The 21,321-nt window shown below is 32.2% G+C and overlaps 1 protein-coding gene across 1 annotated transcript; it reads left to right on the forward strand.

The window, feature by feature from the left end:
* The first annotated feature begins 66 nt into the window (after window positions 1-66).
* On the forward strand, window positions 67-21,061 carry Tim17b (Translocase of the inner mitochondrial membrane 17b). Its single transcript, XM_072529265.1, has 4 exons — window positions 67-393; window positions 451-635; window positions 10,360-10,516; window positions 20,789-21,061. The coding sequence occupies exons 2-4, from the start codon at window positions 492-494 to the stop codon at window positions 20,992-20,994; spliced, it is 507 nt and encodes a 168-aa protein (XP_072385366.1). The 5' UTR covers window positions 67-393; window positions 451-491; the 3' UTR covers window positions 20,995-21,061.
* The last annotated feature ends 260 nt before the right edge of the window (window positions 21,062-21,321 follow it).

Here is a 21,321-nt window from a genome sequence, read left to right on the forward strand (position 1 = left end):
AACAAAGTGTGGCAACCACGCATTGATATCGTTGTTCATTGTTGTGTCACATGCTCCATTAGCTTCGGCTGGCTTCGGTCAACGCAACGGGCCAATCACGATTTCGATTTTCTTCTTATAACCTCTAAGGAAAAATTGACAATGTAAAATTTCTTGTCATCTCAAAAATTCAAACAACTCAGAAAAAACTAAATTAAAACAGACGAACAGCAGTACCGTGTATTATGTTTATCAGACAAGTTTAGATTTAATTAAAATAGAAGTGATATTTTTGTCCCAGTTCGACCTTTGCATGTTCCCAATGTGGTGATACATTTGAAGTGTAAAATTCAATAATTGTCCGATCGATCATAAAAACTCCTAACATTATTTAGTGTTTGTCAAAAACAACAGGTATTTATTATTATTTCAGCAATAAGTGATGAAATCTTACGAAATCGTTATTTATAGGTTAGAATTTCAAGTCTAAAATCAAAATATAAAATAAAATAATGGAAGAATACACGCGAGAACCTTGTCCCTGGAGAATCGTAGACGACTGTGGAGGCGCTTTCACAATGGGATTAATTGGAGGAGGAGTTTTCCAAAGTATAAAAGGATTCAGAAATGCCCCTTCAGGAATCAACAGAAGACTTGTAAGTTCTATACTAAAATGTAAATGCATGGTTAACTATTTTATAAATATTTATATATTAATGGAATTAAATCTAATGGCAATGCCTAATAATGTCATATTGCCTGATGCAGGCATTGGTTTATACAAGAATAAATACATGTGGGTTTTAAATTCATTTAAAATTTGACAATATTGTCATTCTGTTCGCTTGCCTTAGTATAATATACAATCAAAGAATATAGACGCAGACACATGCATCTATATTCTTTGATACAATGTTTGGTACAACTATATTTGAGCCCCATCTTCTCAACTTCAGTTCTTAGTCTTAAAGAAATACATTAACAAAATTATACAAAACAGCTTTTGATTTAGAGGTAAAAATTTCTAATTTTGCTGTTGGGTGATATTACCAATTATTTAATTAATAGCAATAAGATCTCAAAAGAACATATATTTCAGAAAAATATTTGTTGAGGTTGTTTTTATATAGGTATATTCAAACTACAGTTCTACCTGGGTCTTGATTCTATTTCATTTCGATGTCGAAATTTAAAAGCGACTACGCCATGACAATTGCAATCGCTAGCGATTCTCATTCATTTCGATTGTAGTTAAAACTGGGGATATTTACTTTATCATTTTGACACTGCTGAAAATTTGGGTTGGCCCTGTTGTTTATTGGCTACACGCTGCACTACACTTGTTGAATGTTTGTTTTGTTTACGTTACTTGAACGTCTTTTTTTTTCTTGTTTAAATCATAAATAGTGGCCATTCTCAATTATATTTTGAATTGAAAGAAAAGATGGCAAGAAAAAAAAAAGGCGATGTGGGAGATCCTTAAGTTATAACCACTAAGATTTGACTTAGTGGTTATATTCTAATATATTTTTAAATTTACTGCAGCTTAGTAATACTAACTCGTAAACATTTTGGGTATCCTAGAGGCATAAACACCTTCTTCCAAATATGGTTCTAATACCCTTATTAAATAATTTGCAGCTTGTTTATTAAGCCGGAATTGCTGCCTAAATTGAGCATCACTTAGTGAAAAAGAATTTTGAGTATCCCGTAACATTCTTCTTATCCTCCTTTGTGAGCGTCAGATATCTATCCTCTCTAATTCCTCAAAAACTAGCAAATGTCCGTAAAACACAGCTATATTAATACTTTTTGCCTCAGTTTTCCTTGCAAGGATCAAAACACAACACCGCCTACCTAAACTGAACCTAAGTTCACTTCTCTGTTCTCCCAGTCCAGCCAGTCATGTCAGATTAATTTCGGCTCGAAATGAAATTTCAACCACTTTCTTGAAGTTGAAATTAATTTCGATAAATCGAAAATTAGTGACGTCGTTTGGTTAGTTCAGCTGAAATCCACAAGGTTCGCAAAGTCGCATTTCGACGTCGCCATATTAATTTCGACATGTTTTGAGTCGAAATCTCAATTAGAATCAGGGCCCTGGTTTGTTTTTTTTTTGGATTGCACTTAATTTATGTTATTGCTATTTTGTAGCTTTCCCTTTCAATCTTGATTGAACAATAATTTTTCATGCCATAAAATATTGTTAAATCAGCTGTCTTAAAGTCCAGTTGTGATTTTTACAAAAATAGCTTTTGGTTATATAGAGTTGGACCTTACATTTTTTAGAACTGAAAATAGAGTCTTGTCCTACCTGGAAGCTTGTTTATATAAGTTATATCAAAAACAGTGGCATGAAAAAAATGGGATATAAATTAATGATTTATATTAGTGCAATAATGGTTTTAATGAGTGAAATAAAATCATTTAAAACAAAAACTGATTAAATATAATGAAACCGATCCATTAATAAAGAAGAAAATAAAAGAAGTTAAACAGTCATTGTTTTGTGAGCAGAACCAAGAACTGAAAGAATTTTTGAACAAATATGACTTTTTTAACATATATAGAAGATAGAGGAACTAACATGAATGAGAAAACCAGTAAGGAACTAACAACCAAACTATGTAATTAAGAGATGAAAGTGATGCACTTACAACAGATTTAAACCAGAAAATGCAGAGATGGGCAGAATGTATAGCACAGCTTTTCGTTGGCAGAGAGATAACAGAAGCACCAAAAGAATTTAAAGATGATAATGGGCCTGACATTATAAGAGAAGAAATATAATATGCATTGAAAAAAGCCAGATGGACGTGGAAAGTCTCATGGGCCAGATGGAATTTCAATCGAATTACTAGAATTGTGTGTTTATACTGTGTGGATATACATATTGAGTCTATTAATATACTTTTGGATCTATTCAGCTTTATATATAGAACAGGAATAATACTTAAATATTGGTTCCAATCAACATTTGTACTGCTTCCCACAAAAGCCAATTTAAAGGGGTGCAATAAATATTGCACCATAACCTTAATGAGCCATGTCTTGAAATTATTTTTAAAAGTAATTCACAGTAGAATACATAAGAAGACATAAGTAAAACAAATGGGATTTAGAATAGATCTTGGGATTGGAGATACACTGTTTGCACTGAGTGTTCTTTCATAGAGATGCTTAGATATGAATTAGAAATTATATGCCTGTCAAAGATCTATTCTTTCTATAAACAGATAATTTTTGAAGCCTAATTCAGAAGACTGAATATTGTCACTCAGATAGGTCTCACTGAATATATTAATCCCATAATCATAGGAAATAAGAATCTGTTTTAAATAAATTTCTGTATTAATCAGTTTCTGTATCAAATGAGGTTAAATTTGAAATTAAACAATGTTTGTTACTCCTCGCAAATTAATTCATGTATAAAGAATAGAAATGGATGGTAGCATATGAGTAGTATGAGTGGAATCAATGGTAGCGTAATGATCATATGATATTCTAGATGAAGAAAGATGTATAATAAATGGTTAGCCGCAAAGGACATTTATAATTGACAACAGTACAACAGCTTAAACAACAAAGTAAAAAAATCATTAAATAACACCAAGAATGATATGTGGAATAAAGCCTGTGATAACAGAACATTTTTTGGGTGACACAAGAAGTAAAGAAACCAGGAAGACAATTAGAGGTAGTAAAGCTTTAAAGAAAAGAATGTAGTAGTCAAATTAAGTATCACAGAAAATATAAGTAGGATAATAAGCAAAAATGCTGATAGATGATGGAGCAGAATTTCAAGATATTGGCTATAAAACATAATACTTTATACTGCGAAAAATGCAAGAAATAATTTAAAAAACATGCCATTATGAAAAATGGGAAGGCTACAGGACCGGGGAGCATACCCATAGAACTGATTAAATATGGCTTTAACAAACTATTTCAGCTATAGTCTTATACATTTAATTTATTGTAGATGAAGACTAGAATGGAAAACTGCATATATCAGCAATCTTTACAAGAATAAAGGTGACAGATAGGATTGTAAGAATTACTGAGGGCTTGGTGTAACCAACTCAATCTGCATTGAAGATTGTTGGGGAGACATTAAAGATCAGAGTGGATTTCATATTTGTCATTGTTGTATAGGCAATATGTTTTGTCTAAAACAAAACAATAGAAAATTGCTTGAAACTCAATATGGAGACATACATGATATTTATTTACCTTCAATAGCGTATGATAGTGTCCCATTGGCCAAGCTGTGCTAGAAGACAAGAAAATTCTACCAATTTATATAAATGCTGTGTGTATGACAATATGACTAGTTAGTAAAGATTGCATTGCTTCTTTGTTTTAAATGTCTGAAAAAAAAAATGTGTACCTATGGATATTCCTATTGAAGATACTGATAGACTAAAACCAAAAAGAGTTCAATCCCAATTTCTAAGCTCACAATATAAAACAACAATTCATCAAAAAGTGTGTAGACAGTTTGGTCCGAGAGGTGTTTATATACATGTAATTTTCGCATTATGAAATTATTGAACAAATTGCAACAATTGAACAACTACATCATTAAGAACAGGAAAATTAGCATATTCAAAAGTATCATAGAAGGTATTCTATATATGGTTCAGAGCTTTGGATAATAAATAAATAAGAAAAATGCATTCAAAATAAAAGTAATGAAAATGAATTGTTAGCATATATTTTGTCAACTCACTAGAAAAGATAGAGTAAAGAATACTAAAATCAGGGAGTGTATGGGCAGAGACATGGACATCCTGGAATGCAAAAGGCTGAAATGGTATAGTCATGTCAAAAGATGAATGATCAACGAAGGTCAAAGCAAATATTGCAGTAAATCCATTAACTGAAGAACAAAGGGAAGACCAAGAAGATTGTGTGGAGACAAGAAATAGACAGTGCGATGGAAGATAGAGGTCTACAAGTAGATGACTGGAAAGATTGCAAGTGTTGGAAGCTAGGATGCGAGAAACTGTTGCTATATATATATATATATATATATATATATATATATATATATATATATATATATATATATATATACAGTAAAAACTCCGTTAACCGAAATAATTGGGGGCGGGGGGCGTTTCGGATAACAAGAATTTCGGTTAAAAATAACATTGTCTTTTATAGTATTCTTGGTCAAAGTATTGGTATTAAAAAATACTATGAGGTGATTTCGTAATGTTTTCTAATAAGTAAATACAGAATAAAGTAATAAAATTAAGGAAAATGAACAAGTTTAACATGCTTCTTTAAAGAAATCTTCTATTTTCTTTTGCGTTTTCGTTTGACAACGATGTTTTGCAGCTATATCTGTTCATCGTTTATTTGCAGAACGTCATGAGTTTGCCTCATTCGATTGTTCAACGAAACGTAAAGCAATCTGTAAAGGACAAAACTTTATGCAATGACAACAAAAATTAAGAACCTAGTCGTGTCCTTAACTAATTAGGCCTACTGTATAAAATTCTTACCAAAAGAAACATATCAATGATGTCCTGGTCGATGAATTCACTTTCTGAGTCATCGGCTGCTAACCACTCACGTATCTCTTCTTGGTTAATTTCGTCACATCCCGGCAAATTTTTTATTAAAGGCTTAATTTCTTCTGTCGTTTCTTACCATTTTCTTCTTCAGGATCGTCAATAAAAATCCCATCAAAAAGTTTGTTCCAGCATTTTTTTAAAGTTGAAGATTTCATCTTGGCCTACGCCTAGCACATTGTTAGAGATTTGAGAATTTCGGGAACACTTTTGGATTCATTCGTCTCCTGTACTAACAGATGTCTTAAGAATACTCCTCTATAATGTCTCTTGAATGCCCGTATTACTCCCTGGTCTAACGGCTGAATTAAGCTGGTGACAGTCGGTGGCAAAAATCTGACAATTGTCACTATTTTGTATATTTTGGGGGCGAGTTGGCGCATTGTCAGCAAGCAACAATTCTTTGACGGGAAGGTTTTTTGATTTAAAAAAGGATTTTACACTTGGACGAATTCATTTTCAAACCATTCTGAAAATAAAGTGGTCGACATCCATGAGCTTTTTTGGCTTCTATAAAAAACTGGAAGTGCTTTTTCGGAAATATCTTTTAGAGCTCTTGGTTTTTTTGATTTTCCACACATAGGCAGCAATCGGTGAGTGAAATTAATGGAATTTTTACGGTTTGCGATAAAAATTTACTTTTTATTGACGACATTATTGAAACTGTCAGCCGTTTCGGTTAAACGATGTTTCGGTTAAAAAGGTTTCGGTTAAGGGAGGTTTTACTGTATATATATATATATATATATATATTATATATATATATATATATATATATATATATATATATATATATATATATATATATATATATATATTGTTATGATTGTTTATTTTGAGTTCAAACTTAGTTTATTGAGCCAATAAAAAAATTATAACTTATCTGTTATCAAAAGTAAAATAATCCTTATATTACCTGTGTTCGATGGATTCAAAAGATTTTCTAGTTGTCTTTTATCGGAATAGAGAAGAAAGGATAATAATACAAATATATTATATTACAAAGATTTACGTTTCTTTATTTTATATGAACGAATAAAACAATTATTAAATTCTGTCGTTATCTTATCAATCAGCATACAAGAAAATAAATCAAATTATTATGATAATAAGATTATAAAGCTACATACATTTATATTACGTAAAAAACCAATTTTACTTAAAATTTTCTTTACTTGAAAAAAGAAACCACAAAACTTTAAACTTTTGATTAGCCTAACAAAACCTCCGTTCTTAAATTTGAATGCTAATGACCATGATGTCGAAACGATCCTTCACAGATATAAAATTCAATTGTACAAACACTTACAGTTTATTTTCTTCTTGAGTTGTATGTTGGAACATACCCAGAAAAATCCAGTCTCCTCAAAGATGTGATCTCCCCTCTTTGGCACCTCGGCTCCTTCTTTACGTCTCTGCAAACCTCCTTCAGACTACACAAAAAACACCTAATTCACTTCTCCAAACTCCGCTACTTATTTATGACACCAGGACCTCCTTTTGTCAACTTGATGCCGTAAGAATACTTTCACATATACTTTATAAAATGCCCCCGGTAGATACAAGGACCTCTTTTAATCTACTTGTTATCTCCTAAATCTTATCTTAAATTAATATATACATTTTTGTTTATAATGATTTCTTAAAATTTTATTCCGATGGATATTTTATTTATTTTTCTTTGGTTGGGAAAGAAAAAGTATGACAATATATATATATATATATATATATATATATATATATATATATATATATATATATATATATATATATGTATATATATATATATATATGTATATATATATATATATATATATATATATATATATATATATATATATATATATATATATATATATAGGGTGAGTCATAACTATTGGGACATAGACTAAGGACAGGTTATTTGGACCAAAATATGGCTATTGGGCCAAATATGCCTTAATAAAATGTTGCTGAGAAAAAAGATACAAGGTGTTAAAGTTAATTTTTGTTTTTCGTTTTTTGCTAATAGTTTCCCTGTATATTTATAAATTGCTATCAAAATTGGCACATAGGCATAATCTTAGACAAGAAATAGTATTTTATTTACAATTTCACTATCAAATACCAAACTAATAAACAAAGTTGCAACTAACATAAGGTTTCCGTTTTGATGATAAATCAAAACTAAACACACTTTAACTTAAAAGAACTCACAAAAACTCAAACCAAATGTTCTACATGGTCTCCTCCGATTTCTATGCATTTTCTAATTCTTTTTATAAAGGATTTTCGGACTTTAAAAAAATTATTATTCTGTCCCCTTATAAGATTAGCTGCATTTTGAATGTATCTCCAAAGTTCGTCTCGTGTATTAATTTCATTGGCATAAACTAAGGACTTCATATGTCCCCAAAAATAAAAATCTAGCGGGTTGTACTCAGGACTTCTTGGTGGCCATTGAAAATCACTGCCTCTGCCAATCCATCGTTGAGGAAATACGTCATTAAGATGATTTCTAACAGCTAATGAAAAATGAGGTGGCGCTCCATCCTGCATAAACCACATTTTTCTTCTTACATCCAGTGACAGATCATCTAAAATATCATTAAGAGTATTTTCCAAAAAGAACAAATAAGAATCTCCATTTAAATTCGGAGGAAGAACATAAGGCCCTAGTAGTTGGTCGCCTATAATGCCACACCAAATATTCAATTTAAACTCATGCTGAAAATGTCTAGCTTTAATAGCATGCGGGTTTTCTTCTTCCCAATAATGACTATTTTGCCAATTTAAAAACCCCTCGTCTGGTAAAAGTTGCTTCGTCGGTGAACATCTTAATAAAGAATGTTGTTCTGTCATTGCGATGTTTATTCAGAATACGTTGGCAAAACTGTAACCGTCGTGGAAGATCTGTTGGAAGTAAATTTTGAACAGGAGTGAAGTGATAAGGATGGAGGTTCTCTTTTTTTAGAATTCTAACAATAGACGACTAACTTAATTCTGTTGCTGCTGATATATGTCGTGAACTTATTTCAGGATTTTCATCTACTCGAACCAAAAGTTCATCTTCTTGATTAGGTGTGATTTGTTTCGGTCGACCACCCCGATTTTTAGTGTGAAATGACCCAGTTTCACCTAAACTACGATATAATCTTGCAAACGTTTTGTGATTTGGTTGCCTTCTGTTTGCGTATAACATTCCATACCTTCTGGCTGCCGAGCGATCGCAAAAATTTTTTTGTGCGTATACGCAAATCATATCTCGCATTTCTTCATTAGTAAAATGATTGTGACGAGGCATTTCAATCAAAAAAAGTAATGATTAGTTTTAAAAAATGCAACATTATACTACACTGTCACATCAAAAATAATTTACTCTGAACAAATGACATTTACCAGCAACAATTATCTGACAGTCCAAAGCATACTTTTCATAAATGAAATAATATTTGAAATCCTTTTTTAAGACTCTAAACAGTTCGACTGCGTTTTTATCGAAAACGGTTGAAATTATCATGTTTAAACAAGAGTACCAATTTTACGTAAAAATGATGTTTACGTCATATTTTCTAATAAAAATTACTAAAATGTTTCAGATCAGGTATTTGTATTGTATTGTATGTCCAGCCCATCTAAGTCGCTGTATTTTAATGAACGTTACGACATCTGGTTCATTAATCAGTTGGTATAATTTGAAATTATATCTTTTGCTTCACTGCCCTTGATAGTTTATAGCTCCAAATATTATGTGGAGTATCCTAAGCTCGAATATTCCCCGAAAGTCTTTCCCTAACTACTTTAACAATACTAATGTCTGGATTAATTTGTTTTTACAATAACGTTAACTTTGGTAGTATCACTTTCTATTGTCTATTAAATGTAACAACAAAGTTGGATAAAGAAATCAGTAAGACATTTATAGTTTCTTTAAAAAATTCTTTAGGCTTACCTAATTAGTCGATTTAAATGTTTGAAATTGGGTTTGAAAGGTTGTCTCTTCTATAAATAAAAATCAATGATTAGTATTACCAATAACTTTACCACTGCAAAGTTTTAAAAATTTTCGAATTTTGTGGACCATGGTTGGATTGCAAAAGTATGAAAAAACACAAAGAAAAACTTATCACATTTTTATTTGGGTCATTGTTGTGAATATAACTGAAAACATTTCATACATTTGAGTAGAGCCTTCAAAGATTGAAGGCTCTACTCAACCTTATATAAATCTGTTCTGGACTATTAGTCATAAAGCAGAATGAATTCGTTCATTTTAAGTTATTTCTAGTTTTCTAGATATTTCTAGTTTTTCAAATCATTGTTCCTGTTCACTTGATTTACTAATATCATAGATTCTGAAACATCAAGTTCTTTTATGACATTCCTTTTGTAAAAAGGTTGCTGTAGAGTTTAGGACATTATATTATTTATTTCACCTATGTTTTTTTGTTAAACTACTAATAATGGATTTTATCAGATATGGTTGCTAATGAAATGAATTTTCTGTTCTGTGTGTCTATTTCGTTATTAAGTTGGTCATTCTGTCGTTTCTCAGCTTGCACATAATCCAATTATCCTATTTGTCTAGTTTTATTTGTTGTTTTTGGTTTCATATTAAAGGTGTTGGTTTATTCTTAATTTTGTTTTCCCATAGTTTCGTTTTTGTTTTATTTAGGTTTGTAATATGAATATTATCTTTGACATGCATATGTACTCATGATATTTTTGTTTTGTCTTTATTTTGGATAGTAACTCCAGCTATTTATTTAGACATTATCTTCACACATAATATGACATATTTTATGATCTCATTTTGTAGATTGGTAGTGTAACTGCGATTAAACAGAGATCTCCTATAATTGCTGGTAATTTTGCAGTATGGGGAGGAATGTTTTCAACCATAGACTGTGCCCTAATCCACATAAGAAAGAAGGAAGATCCTTGGAATTCCATCATCAGTGGAGCAGCAACAGGAGGTAAGATTTGCATATTTAAGTTATATCAGAATAAGGTATCAAGACTTGTAAAAATGTAAATTTTTATGTGTTGTATCCACAAAAGCTTGTAATAATTGATGCACAACCTACCTGCACAATAACTACTGAGTTACTATTTTAAAAAATATTTGAAGCTAGACTGAAATTAAAGAAAATGAAGAGATGCTTTGGGTGTCGTAAAATAAAGTAAAGTTCATGTAATCTTCTGGCTAAGGTTTTATTGTTAGGCGCCCTAACATGACCACTTACATAACCGGGACTGAAAGCTTTACCTGCCCTCCTATATTAATAAAACATGTGATGTTATGAGGAGGTGCCTTTTACGCTTAGGTAAATAGACTAAAATGTATTTAATTTCACTACATTCGTTTATTGGTTTTATATAGTAACGATCACAACGAACTGATAAATAATTTATTCACTCAACCACTTGCCGAAAGAAGATTGAAGAGAGTATAGCCAGAAGACCTACCGCAATACGTTAATTTACTTACAGACTATTTACTTATTACTCTGTGTATAGAGTAAATTGTAAATATGCAATGTAACAATAAAAAATATAGTAACAAACGTTAACTGAACTTATATGTAAAGAATAACAAACTGTTGACTAGCATGAATCATAACTTAACCCAATACACAGTGATACTTTAATAATCATCATATGTATGTACATTCTTATTAACGTTAGATATACAAAACAATTCATGCATTCCCAATGACAGTAGTTTTTAACAATTACATTTATATTAGGTATGAATTATTTATGTTATATTGTAAGACTTTTTTGTTTTTAATAAGTAAGGGTTAACTACCTTACTACACTCCGAAGCACGGTGGCGGCTCAGTTAAATTAAAAACTGAAACATATTTGGTTTCAGTGCCGGGTATTCAACCCGGGCGCCACAGCTTGTTAAGCCTGTAACATAGCCACTGAGCTACGACCGCCACTTTGGATATCATGAAGTAGAAAAAGTATGACAATTCTTTTATATATACAATATTTCAAGAAGTTGATAAGTATGCTGGTCAGAGTTTTTCAGTCAAATTACAAAAGTCAAATTACAAATTAGTACACATTCAAAAAACAACACTTAGCTCTTTTCCACTGCTATTACAGATGATCTACAAATCTGCCAAGCCAATTTTTGTGATTTTTTGAATTTGTCCTTATCACCAGTATAATAATTGTGTCATTCTGTAACTTATACAAATAAGTGTTGTATCATTTTGATGTTTATGATTAATACCTAATTTGAATTTAATAGGTTTAAGTAAATAAGTTTTACTAGGTATATGTTTATTTAGGAACAATTTGGTTTTTTAAGAAAAAGCCTGAAATTCCAATCAATGTATCAATCCAATTCCAATCAATTATATATGGGATTAGGCAACAATTGATTGCAATGAAAATTACCTTTAAATTTAGTTTAACAAAAAAATTATTTTAAAAATTGTGCATAACTATAACCAACAAGTTGTAAAGCGGATTATGTTTTTCAAAACTGATGGTTGACTTACATGGCCTCAATCTTGTAGATTATAGCCACGCTTTAGCTGGAAAAAATATGAGGGTGGAGTTTGTGTCCTCAGGATATCAAATTCTGATAATTTTGTATTATTTGTTTGTGTATTATGCGTTTGTGTATTGTGTATTGCATATTAGGTATTATGTGTAATTGTAGATGATATGTGTCCGACTTTCTATAATCCGCTATTATTGGCGTATTCTTATTGTTGACTTCTTCTTTTAGTATTGGCAACCAAAGCCTGCTACATTTTTTCTTCATTAAGTAGGATGAGAGCTGCTTCTTCCATGATTATCAATGCATCTTTCCATTGTACTCTGTGCTTATTGTCGCAGGCATGTTTGCATATCTGTGATTTGTCAAATTCTCTGTCTTCCATATATGTTTCATGCTCGTTTATCCTGACACTTAGTGGTCTTGCGGTTCCTCCCATATGAAAATTGTTGCATGCACAGGGTTGGTTTTGAATAGGATAGATCTCAGTGTATTGGTTGTTTTGAATGTTGTTGTGATGTTGTACTTATTTTTATGTTTGCAGATCTGTGATTTGTCAAATTCTCTGTCTTCCATATATGTTTCATGCTCGTTTATCCTGACACTTAGTGGTCTTGCGGTTCCTCCCATATGGAAATTGTTGCATTTACAGGGTTGGTTTTGAATAGGATAGATCTCAGTGTATTGGTTGTTTTGAATGTTGTTGTGATGTTGTACTATTTCCTATATTTTTTTATTTTTCCGATAAGCCTTTTACATATGATATTGTTGTCATCTTTGAATGCCTTCTTGTAAGTGTTTCTCTAGATTGTTTGATTAAAATGGCAATTTGGTGTGTGTTGATTCTCTGTAAACTTTAATTGCATATCCTGTATCCTCTTTTGTAATTGACACATCCAGAAAAGGAAGTGGGTTGTTGTTTTCTTTTTTCATTGTGAATTTGATTTATTTTTCTTTATTGTTGATCATTGAGCAGTCCATCAGAAATTTATTCAATACTTCTTGGCCGTCAGGCCAAATGTTGAATACATCATCTACAGATCTACATCATACTATAGATTGTTTGTCTTGTTTGAGTACAATGTTTTGTTCGAAATCTTTCATGAATATATCTGCTAATAATGGAGATAAGTACGAGCCTATGGCTAATCCGAAATTTTGCTTGTAGAATTCATTATCTAGTTTGTAACCTCGGAAACCTTTTTTGGATGGTGCTAGAAAGGTCACCAATGGAGACACTGCGGACGGCAGCCAGATGGTTGGTGGAGAGCGAGTCGTGGGTTCGAAACTAGCTTTTGGAACCAGGAATGGGTCCAACGGACGAAATAAGTAAAGATACGATAAGAGATATTGGAAAAGATACAGAAATAAACAAAAAGATAGATGGGTAAAATTACCAAAGATAAGATATGATAGGGAACAGGGCGCCACTTAATTTTTTGGGGTTTAAGGAGAAAATTAAGAAAAGTAAATATTCAGAGTTATGGTTATATCAGGAAACTTGTTAGGAGTCGACAAATAAAATTCATTCATAAAACAAAAACACCATATTCAACGACAAAATTATGACGCTGCTGAATGCAACACAAGTAATAAAAATACACCAACAACTATGAAATGGTGGTATACATATAAAAATAAGCAGAAATATAATTAGAAAATACCTTTACAAAGATATATAATACAATCATGCACAAATAAAGTTTTGGCGTATCTCGAGATATTACAGCAAAAAAAAATGAATAAAAATTATAACAAACACCAAAGATAACAAAAATTAACCAAATCTAAATTTACAAAAATACAAAAAGGTTACTGAAAGGAAAACATAAAAATTTAACCAAACAGCGCTTGGTTAAATCGATTAGCTATCTCGCACTATTATTTAATGATAAACTGAGCCTTAAATGTTCATAATTATTACTTATTGAAATTTCTTAGTAGCTGATGGAATTTGGTTCGTAACAAAATATTGACTGTTCTTTAAATTAAATGTAAAATTCAGTAGTTACTCTCAACTACATTTGAAGACATGTATGAACTTTAGATACGTCCAGATAATGGAAGATGATATGATACCATACCATACTACTCGCCCAGATAAGTGGAGATACTAAGATTATGGTAACTTACAGTAATTTCTGACGACTGCTGCATTAAGTCACTGAAGTTAATACTATACTTGTATTAAACACTGAATTTAATTAACATTAAAGGTACTTTATAACTATATTTAATCTAATATAGTATAAGATAAAAAAACTCAAATAAACAAGTGTATACACACTTATAAAGAAAATGCACAGATAAAGTGACACAGAGACGATAATGTGAGCTAAGCGTCTTTACTCGACGAATGCCCACCGGTAAGTAACTTGGTTTCCCTAAAATTTTACAAACTACCACAAAAAAAGAAGGGATATCTCCCACTCAAAAACGACAGATCAGCCTGTATCTATTTCTAAGAAGATAAGGTTATAACGACTATCGGAAAGTTCGAGGTAATTTGGAACGTGATAAAATATAAACCTTTGGATTAAATTTTTCCTGTAAAATCTTTCGACGATTTTGTTTGCTAAAGTATCAAACAGAAACCCGCCTTAAAGCCGGAAAGAATTAGTTCCTTTCATACTTAGGATTAAAAAGGAAAGGATTAGAAACCTTTCGTACTCAGAGAAATTCCGTGGTATTTCGGTAGGTACAATAATATTCTCTAATCGTAAACACGACCATCGGCGTATCATCCACAGGGGTAGAGGGATTAGAAATAAATTAATATATTAATTATAAAAAAATGTTACAAGTTGAAAATAAGAGTTATCTGAAAATTGTTAGTAGCGCTTATCTCCATTACTAGCATATTATCTAAAAATAACCAGTTTTCAACCACAGAGACAGTTGGGAAGTATTGTGTGTTTTTCAATTTATGAGTTTATTTCATCAGCATTCAATAGTTTCTTAATGATCTTAGATTTGGTACAAAAGTGGCATTTTAAGGATCTTTAAAATGAAGTGTTTTGAGAGAGATGTTAAAGGAATATTTGAAATATATTCATTTGTTTAGTACAGCTTTAGTCAATCATGTAGCCTTGTGAGGTTAACTTTGGATTGGTAGTCTCTTAGACCTATATACCAAGATAATCTAGTTAATTTTTTGGTTCTGTTTCAACCAGACAGTTACAGTTTATTTCGTCAGCATTCCATAGTATCTCTTAAAGATCTTATATTTGATATAAGAATGATATCTTAAAGGATCTTAGTATGAGTAGTTTTTAAAGGAATATTTGTAACATGTTCATTGGTTTAGTAAATTTTTGTAGCTTTACTAAATGTGTATATAGAACTTGTATTGTTGTTAAAAAACAACTTTGACAATCTTCTGTATATGGTTAGGCTAAGCCCTTAAGAGAGAAATGTGATTTTGGAGCAATTTTGGAAAAGCAATACTTGCTGATGTAAGATTGGCGATAACTTTGCGGTTCTTGGGAATTGGAGATAGCTATTCATCGTTAATGTATCGTTTTAGAGTCTGGAAGCAATTTTCAACAATATTTGGTAACAAACATAACCCGAAAAACTCCTACTGCTCAAAAAAAGGGAACATTTTACTTTTCATTTTACATTTTACATATTAGACATATTAATAAAATTCAAACGATTCATCTAAACGAAGAGTGGAGAACAAAAAGGTTACAAATGATACGAATTTCTCAAGCAGTTAGGAAAAGAAGTAGTTGCTGCTGAAACAAGTTCAGATGAAGCTTCTACATCAAAAGGTAATTCGCAAAAACCTGGAGAAATAAAAGATGGTAGATGTTGGACATGCCCCACAAATTTGGACAGAAAATATTTCCAGAGATGTCAGAAGGGCAATCGATTTGTTTGTAAGAGCCATCACATAACTACTTGCCTTGAACGTATAATAAACAATTTGTAAAACTATTAATTCTTTATTATAATTTACTAAAAATGTAAAGTATTTTAAAACTTTTAAATTTATTTAACACATTTTGTATGTATTTCATATAAATAACTATATTTTTACAAACATTATTACACTGTTTGATAGAAAGCTTTGGGTTCACTATTGACTCCATTGGTATTCGTGCCACATAAAATTCTGTTATTACGAGGGTTAGTATTATGTATGGAAAAATATGAATGCCAATTTTACATCAGATCCTAAAGGGGAAGTAGGAAATTGTTTTTCAGGAAACATCTTTCCTGATGTCAACCAATAGTTCATATTTATTTTGTCGACATACTCCTGGCTGACTGCATTTGTTTCTTCTCCCAGATGTGTACGTATTTCTTGTTGCCACAGTTTAAGTGATGTTGTGTCTCTACTACGCCAACTTCAATGTGGCAAATTTGAAATCTGTTTTTCTAATTGCATGGCTACGTCTATTAGTCCTCTTTCTCCTAGTTACCGTAGTAGTATTCCTTTTATCTCACTCTTAGGATGATGATTGTTCATCTTCTTAAGAAGTGTTCTGACTTTACGCAGCATATTTTCCATACCTGTCCTGTTCCAATTAATTATAGCAAATAAGGAGCAAATTGCAAAGCATGCGCGGTGTTTAGTGCTTTAAACACATTTCTAATGTTAAGCTGTGTACGTAATAACAGTTTTATCCTTTATATATGTAGTCGGTTGTCAGTTCTTTTTTATTTCTTGATGTAAATTTTCCTCCCTTACCTTGTTCTAAAATACTTTTAAACATCATTCCCGGCCATGATGTTTTGAGGTTTTTGGCTATTTTGCTTATCGAATCCCTTAGACTGAATCATTCCTCTGACTGCGTTAAGACTACGGCACATTCCATTGTCTCATTGTACGCTGAGACAATTGAGCGCTGGGGGAGTCTTTCCGTGTCTTAAGTGACCTGGCATGCTCTTGAGTATCTGTCAAAAATTTTCATACACATCTGAGAGATAAACGGTTTGGAGAAATCCCAGTTTATTAACTATCGCTTGATGAAGGATCTTTTCTACTGAGTCTTGCCGTTTGTTATTTTCAGTTGCCCTAAATGCTTTGCAGCCTTGGTAAGATGTTGCATGGTTTCTTGAGCTTGGCATTTATCGTTTTGTAACAGGATATTTGACTATATATTTCAGTCAATTTATGGTTGGAATAAGCCTATCCTGAATTCGAAGAAGAAAACCCTCTGTTTTGGGAAACATTTTGTTTTGACAAATTGGAAAATTGACAAATGTCAATTTTCCTTCTTTAGATAAATGGTTAATGTGCATTTTTTGTTCACTCAAGAGTTAATATTTAAGCGATATTAAGTCATGTACCTACTGCTAACTTAAGCGTTGCAAAGTGATGTTTCAGCCTTCTTCTGAAATAAGTTTTTGAATTAGCAACCTGTTTTTTAATTGCTCATATGTAAATCCTCTTCCTCCTAGATATCACGGATTAATTATTATTATAATTATTTATAATAAGTATTACATCTTCTTCTTCTTATTCTAATGGAACTACAACCCGTTGTTGGTCTTGGCCTGCTCAACAACGTTTTTCCATTCTGTCCTGACGGATACTTTCCTTCTCCACTGCCTGATGTTCATGGTTTTAAGATCTTCCTCTACATCGTCCATACATTTTTTACGGGCCTTGAATCATGTTCAGATGGTTTTAAGAGTTTTCTATATCCAGTTAAAAATTATCATAAAAAATTATAATATTTTCATTCGTAAATGAAAGTTCAGACATAGCATTCAAGAGCTTCAAATACAGTGATAAAAACTGTGTTGATTTATCAGCAGCAGATTAAATCTAAATTAAGTCAACGGAGTGAAGGAAGAAAATTACGTTTCCAAACGCCTTCAAAACGTTTACAATGTAAACAAAACTAGGCTCAATTGAAAAGCTTTGTCACGTTTGAAAGCAAGAATCGTATCACTGCTTTAGCTTGTTCTAATGCGACTGGCAGTCACTGATTGTACGTGCTTGTCATTGGTAAAAGTAGGAAACCACTGTATTTTAAGAACATTAATATGTCTGCGATGTCTGTCGTTGACACTTAGCAAAATAGGATGGTTGGTACAATTTTCATGGAATGGTTTATAGAATCTTTTATATCCGTTGTTAAAGCCCATCAATTAAAAAATGACAAAAGAGAGAAAACATTATTGATTCTTGATAACGTCTCAACTCATCAATGTTGGAATGAAAAAGACCTGTCCTTAAGAAAACTACGTGACCTAGCTAGACTATTGACTTGTTTCGGCAGACGAGAACCGAAGATTTTTTTAAACGTTAGTCATGGACGCGTTAGGAAAACTCCCAGATAGTTGGAATGTAGGTATTATAATACCTATTCACAAGAAAGGGTATACGACAGGGATGCGTCCTCTCGCCGCTCCTGTTTAATATATACTCTGAACAAATCTTCAGAGAAGCACGGGGAGAAGTTTCGGAGGGTATCAAAGTAAACGGAGAGGTAATCAATAATATTAGATATGCTGACGACACAGTTATTATCGCAAATGACTGCAACGAGCTTCAAAGACTCATGCAAAGCATACACACAGCAAGTCAGGAATATGGTTTAGAACTCAATACAACCAAAACTAAATGCATGCTCATCAGCAGAACACCACAACCTCCGATGCAATTGACATTAAACAACTGAAAAATAGAACAAGTGGAGACATACACATACCTTGGAACCACAGTCAACACAAAATGGGACCAGTCAACAGAAATAAGATCACGAATTGAAAAAGCGCGAAACGCGTTCAACAATATGAAAAAGTGGTTCACAAGCAAAATCTCAATGGAACTAAAATTAAGACTGGTCAAGTGTTATGTCTTCCCGGTCTTGTTCTATGGAGCAGAGGCATGGACCACAACGGAAGCCACCCTGAAGAAACTTAAATCCTTTGAGCTGTGGATATATCGCCGTATTCTTCGGATATCCTGGACAGACCACATCACTAACGTGGAAGTAAAAAAGCAAAGAAATAATCTTCACCGTAAAGAAACGGAAGCTTGAGTACTTCGGACATGTCATGAGGCATACTAAGTACCGGCTGCTACAGTTAATAGTCCAAGGAAGAATCGACAGTAGGAGGGGACCGGGAAGAAGACGACACTCATGGATGCATAACCTGCGACAATGGTTCGGACTAACATCGACCGAACTGTTCAGAGGTGCCGTAAACAAAGTCAAAATAGCCTTGTTAATAGCCAACGTCCGAAACGGATAGGGCAAAGGAAGAAGAAGAAGAGAAGTGGGTGAATATAACACAAAGACTATATAAAAAACACAAGTGCAAATAAAGTTAGGTAATGAAATAACAAAAACAATCACCGCAACAAAAGGCCTCAAACAGGGATGTGGTCTCTCACCTACACTTTTTAACATATATATATATATATATATATATATATATATATATATATATATATATATATATAGATCAGGCTTTAAAAAGATGGTATAGAAAATGCGGAACAATGGGCATACCAGTACAAGAGAATATATTACATTCACTACTTTTCGCAGATGATCAAGTCATTTTTGCACAAGACAGGGAGGATATGGAATATATGATAAGGAAATTAAAGGAAGAATATGAACTTTGGGGACTCAAGATAAATATGTGCAAGACCGAATACTTATGTATTGGACCCGAGGTTGCAGATTTGAACTTAAGTTTAGAAGAAGAGACTATTAAGAGTTGTAAGATTTTAAGTAGGTATTTAGGGTCAATGATTAGCCGAGATGGTACTTGTATGAAAGTAGCACGGGGAAAACAAGCCACAAGAGCACTTCATGGAGTGATATGGAACAACACTCTAACCAAAGAAAACAAAAAGAGGATCTTTCAAAGCATAGTGATGAATATTACCCTATATGGAGCGGAAGTATGGTCAATGACAACAACAATACGAAATAAAATAAGAATGGAGGAAATATGGAACAGAATGGAAGTAAAATGCTCAATTACAAAAAAGTTGGAAAACAGAGCCCTGCAGTGGTACGGGCATGTACAAAGAATGCCAGAGCATAGGTGGCCGAAAAGAATATTAAACTGGGACCCACCGGGAAGAAAACGGAGAGGAAGACCTGCTACAAGATGGAAAACATACGTCGGAAATGCTATGATAGATAGAGACCTCAGAGAAGGTGACTGGGAGAATAGAGTGCCGTGGAGGACGAAAACGGCGAACTCATAATGGGAAAAGCCAAAGAAAAAGAACAAGAAGAAAACTGGCTCGTATCAACTGATGCATTCAGTGGCACCTTTTCCCGTAGCTCCTAAAGAGGTAATGTAGCGTTGTCGCTAATGTTGGGTTCTTCGTGTTCCATGCCGTACATGTTGTTCTTAGCAAAACATGATATTTGTTTGGGCTCACTAAAATATTTTTCAGTGACAAATATTTTTATTGTTACTGTTTCGCTGTTATTCTCTTTTAAGTAATGTTTTATTTCTTGTATTCTGTTTTATTCTTAATAATGTTTATTAGTTATTTATTTGTTGATTAATGGTAATTTGGAAAATTGTTTGATTCTTTAAGTTGATTTTAGTTATGATTATTATGAATACGTCTATGCTATTCTTAGTGAAACATTAGCTCTTCTTGGAAAAAGTAAAGGATTTTTCCATAACAGTTCATGTATATTTTGGTATTAATAGGCCAACTAATCATCTATTTCTTAGGCAAACTTTAGAACACTTTTGATAATCTTTAAAGTAATATTTTTTATTTTAGGTATACTAGCGGCAAGAAATGGTCTTCCAGCAATGGCAGGCAGCGCCTTTATTGGGGGTGTGCTTTTAGCTTTAATAGAAGGTGTCGGTATACTATTTACCAGACTTTCTGCCGAACAGTTTCAGCCCCAACTCCCCCCTATGGAAGATCCCTCAGTTTTAGGAGAACAACAGTCAAATAACCAGGGTAGTTATTCTTTTCAATAGAATCATTTTTAATAGTCTGTTATATAGTTGTAAATTAATTAAATATTACAATAAAAATTATACAAAATTTTCTTTATTTTATTATTAGATATTATTCGAAATTTCATTCACAAAATAAAATGAATATACTCAGGGTCGAAACTGGGAGATTTGTCAAGGATGGGGGGGGGCAAAGTTTAGTTTGCCGTTTACTTTCACGATCCCCATACCAGCGCTTCACCACAAAAATAAGATATAATACCTCTGTAAATTATTTTTTAGATGTGTTGGTTGAATTTAAACACCATATGTATGCTATTAAGAAGTTCTATTTATGAAATACACTTA

This window comes from Diabrotica undecimpunctata, chromosome 1, assembly GCF_040954645.1.
Source record: "Diabrotica undecimpunctata isolate CICGRU chromosome 1, icDiaUnde3, whole genome shotgun sequence".
NCBI lineage: Eukaryota > Metazoa > Arthropoda > Insecta > Coleoptera > Chrysomelidae > Diabrotica > Diabrotica undecimpunctata.

What these genes read in the sequence shown, in the direction of transcription:
- Tim17b (XM_072529265.1), top strand. Translation starts at nt 492, where the DNA reads ATGGAAGAATACACGCGAGAACCTTGTCCCTGGAGAATCGTAGACGAC. An exon ending in CAGGAATCAACAGAAGACTT is followed by an intron (nt 636 to 10,359) that starts GTAAGTTCTATA and finishes CTCATTTTGTAG; the next exon opens with ATTGGTAGTGTAACTGCGAT. An exon ending in CAGTGGAGCAGCAACAGGAG is followed by an intron (nt 10,517 to 20,788) that starts GTAAGATTTGCA and finishes TTTTTATTTTAG; the next exon opens with GTATACTAGCGGCAAGAAAT.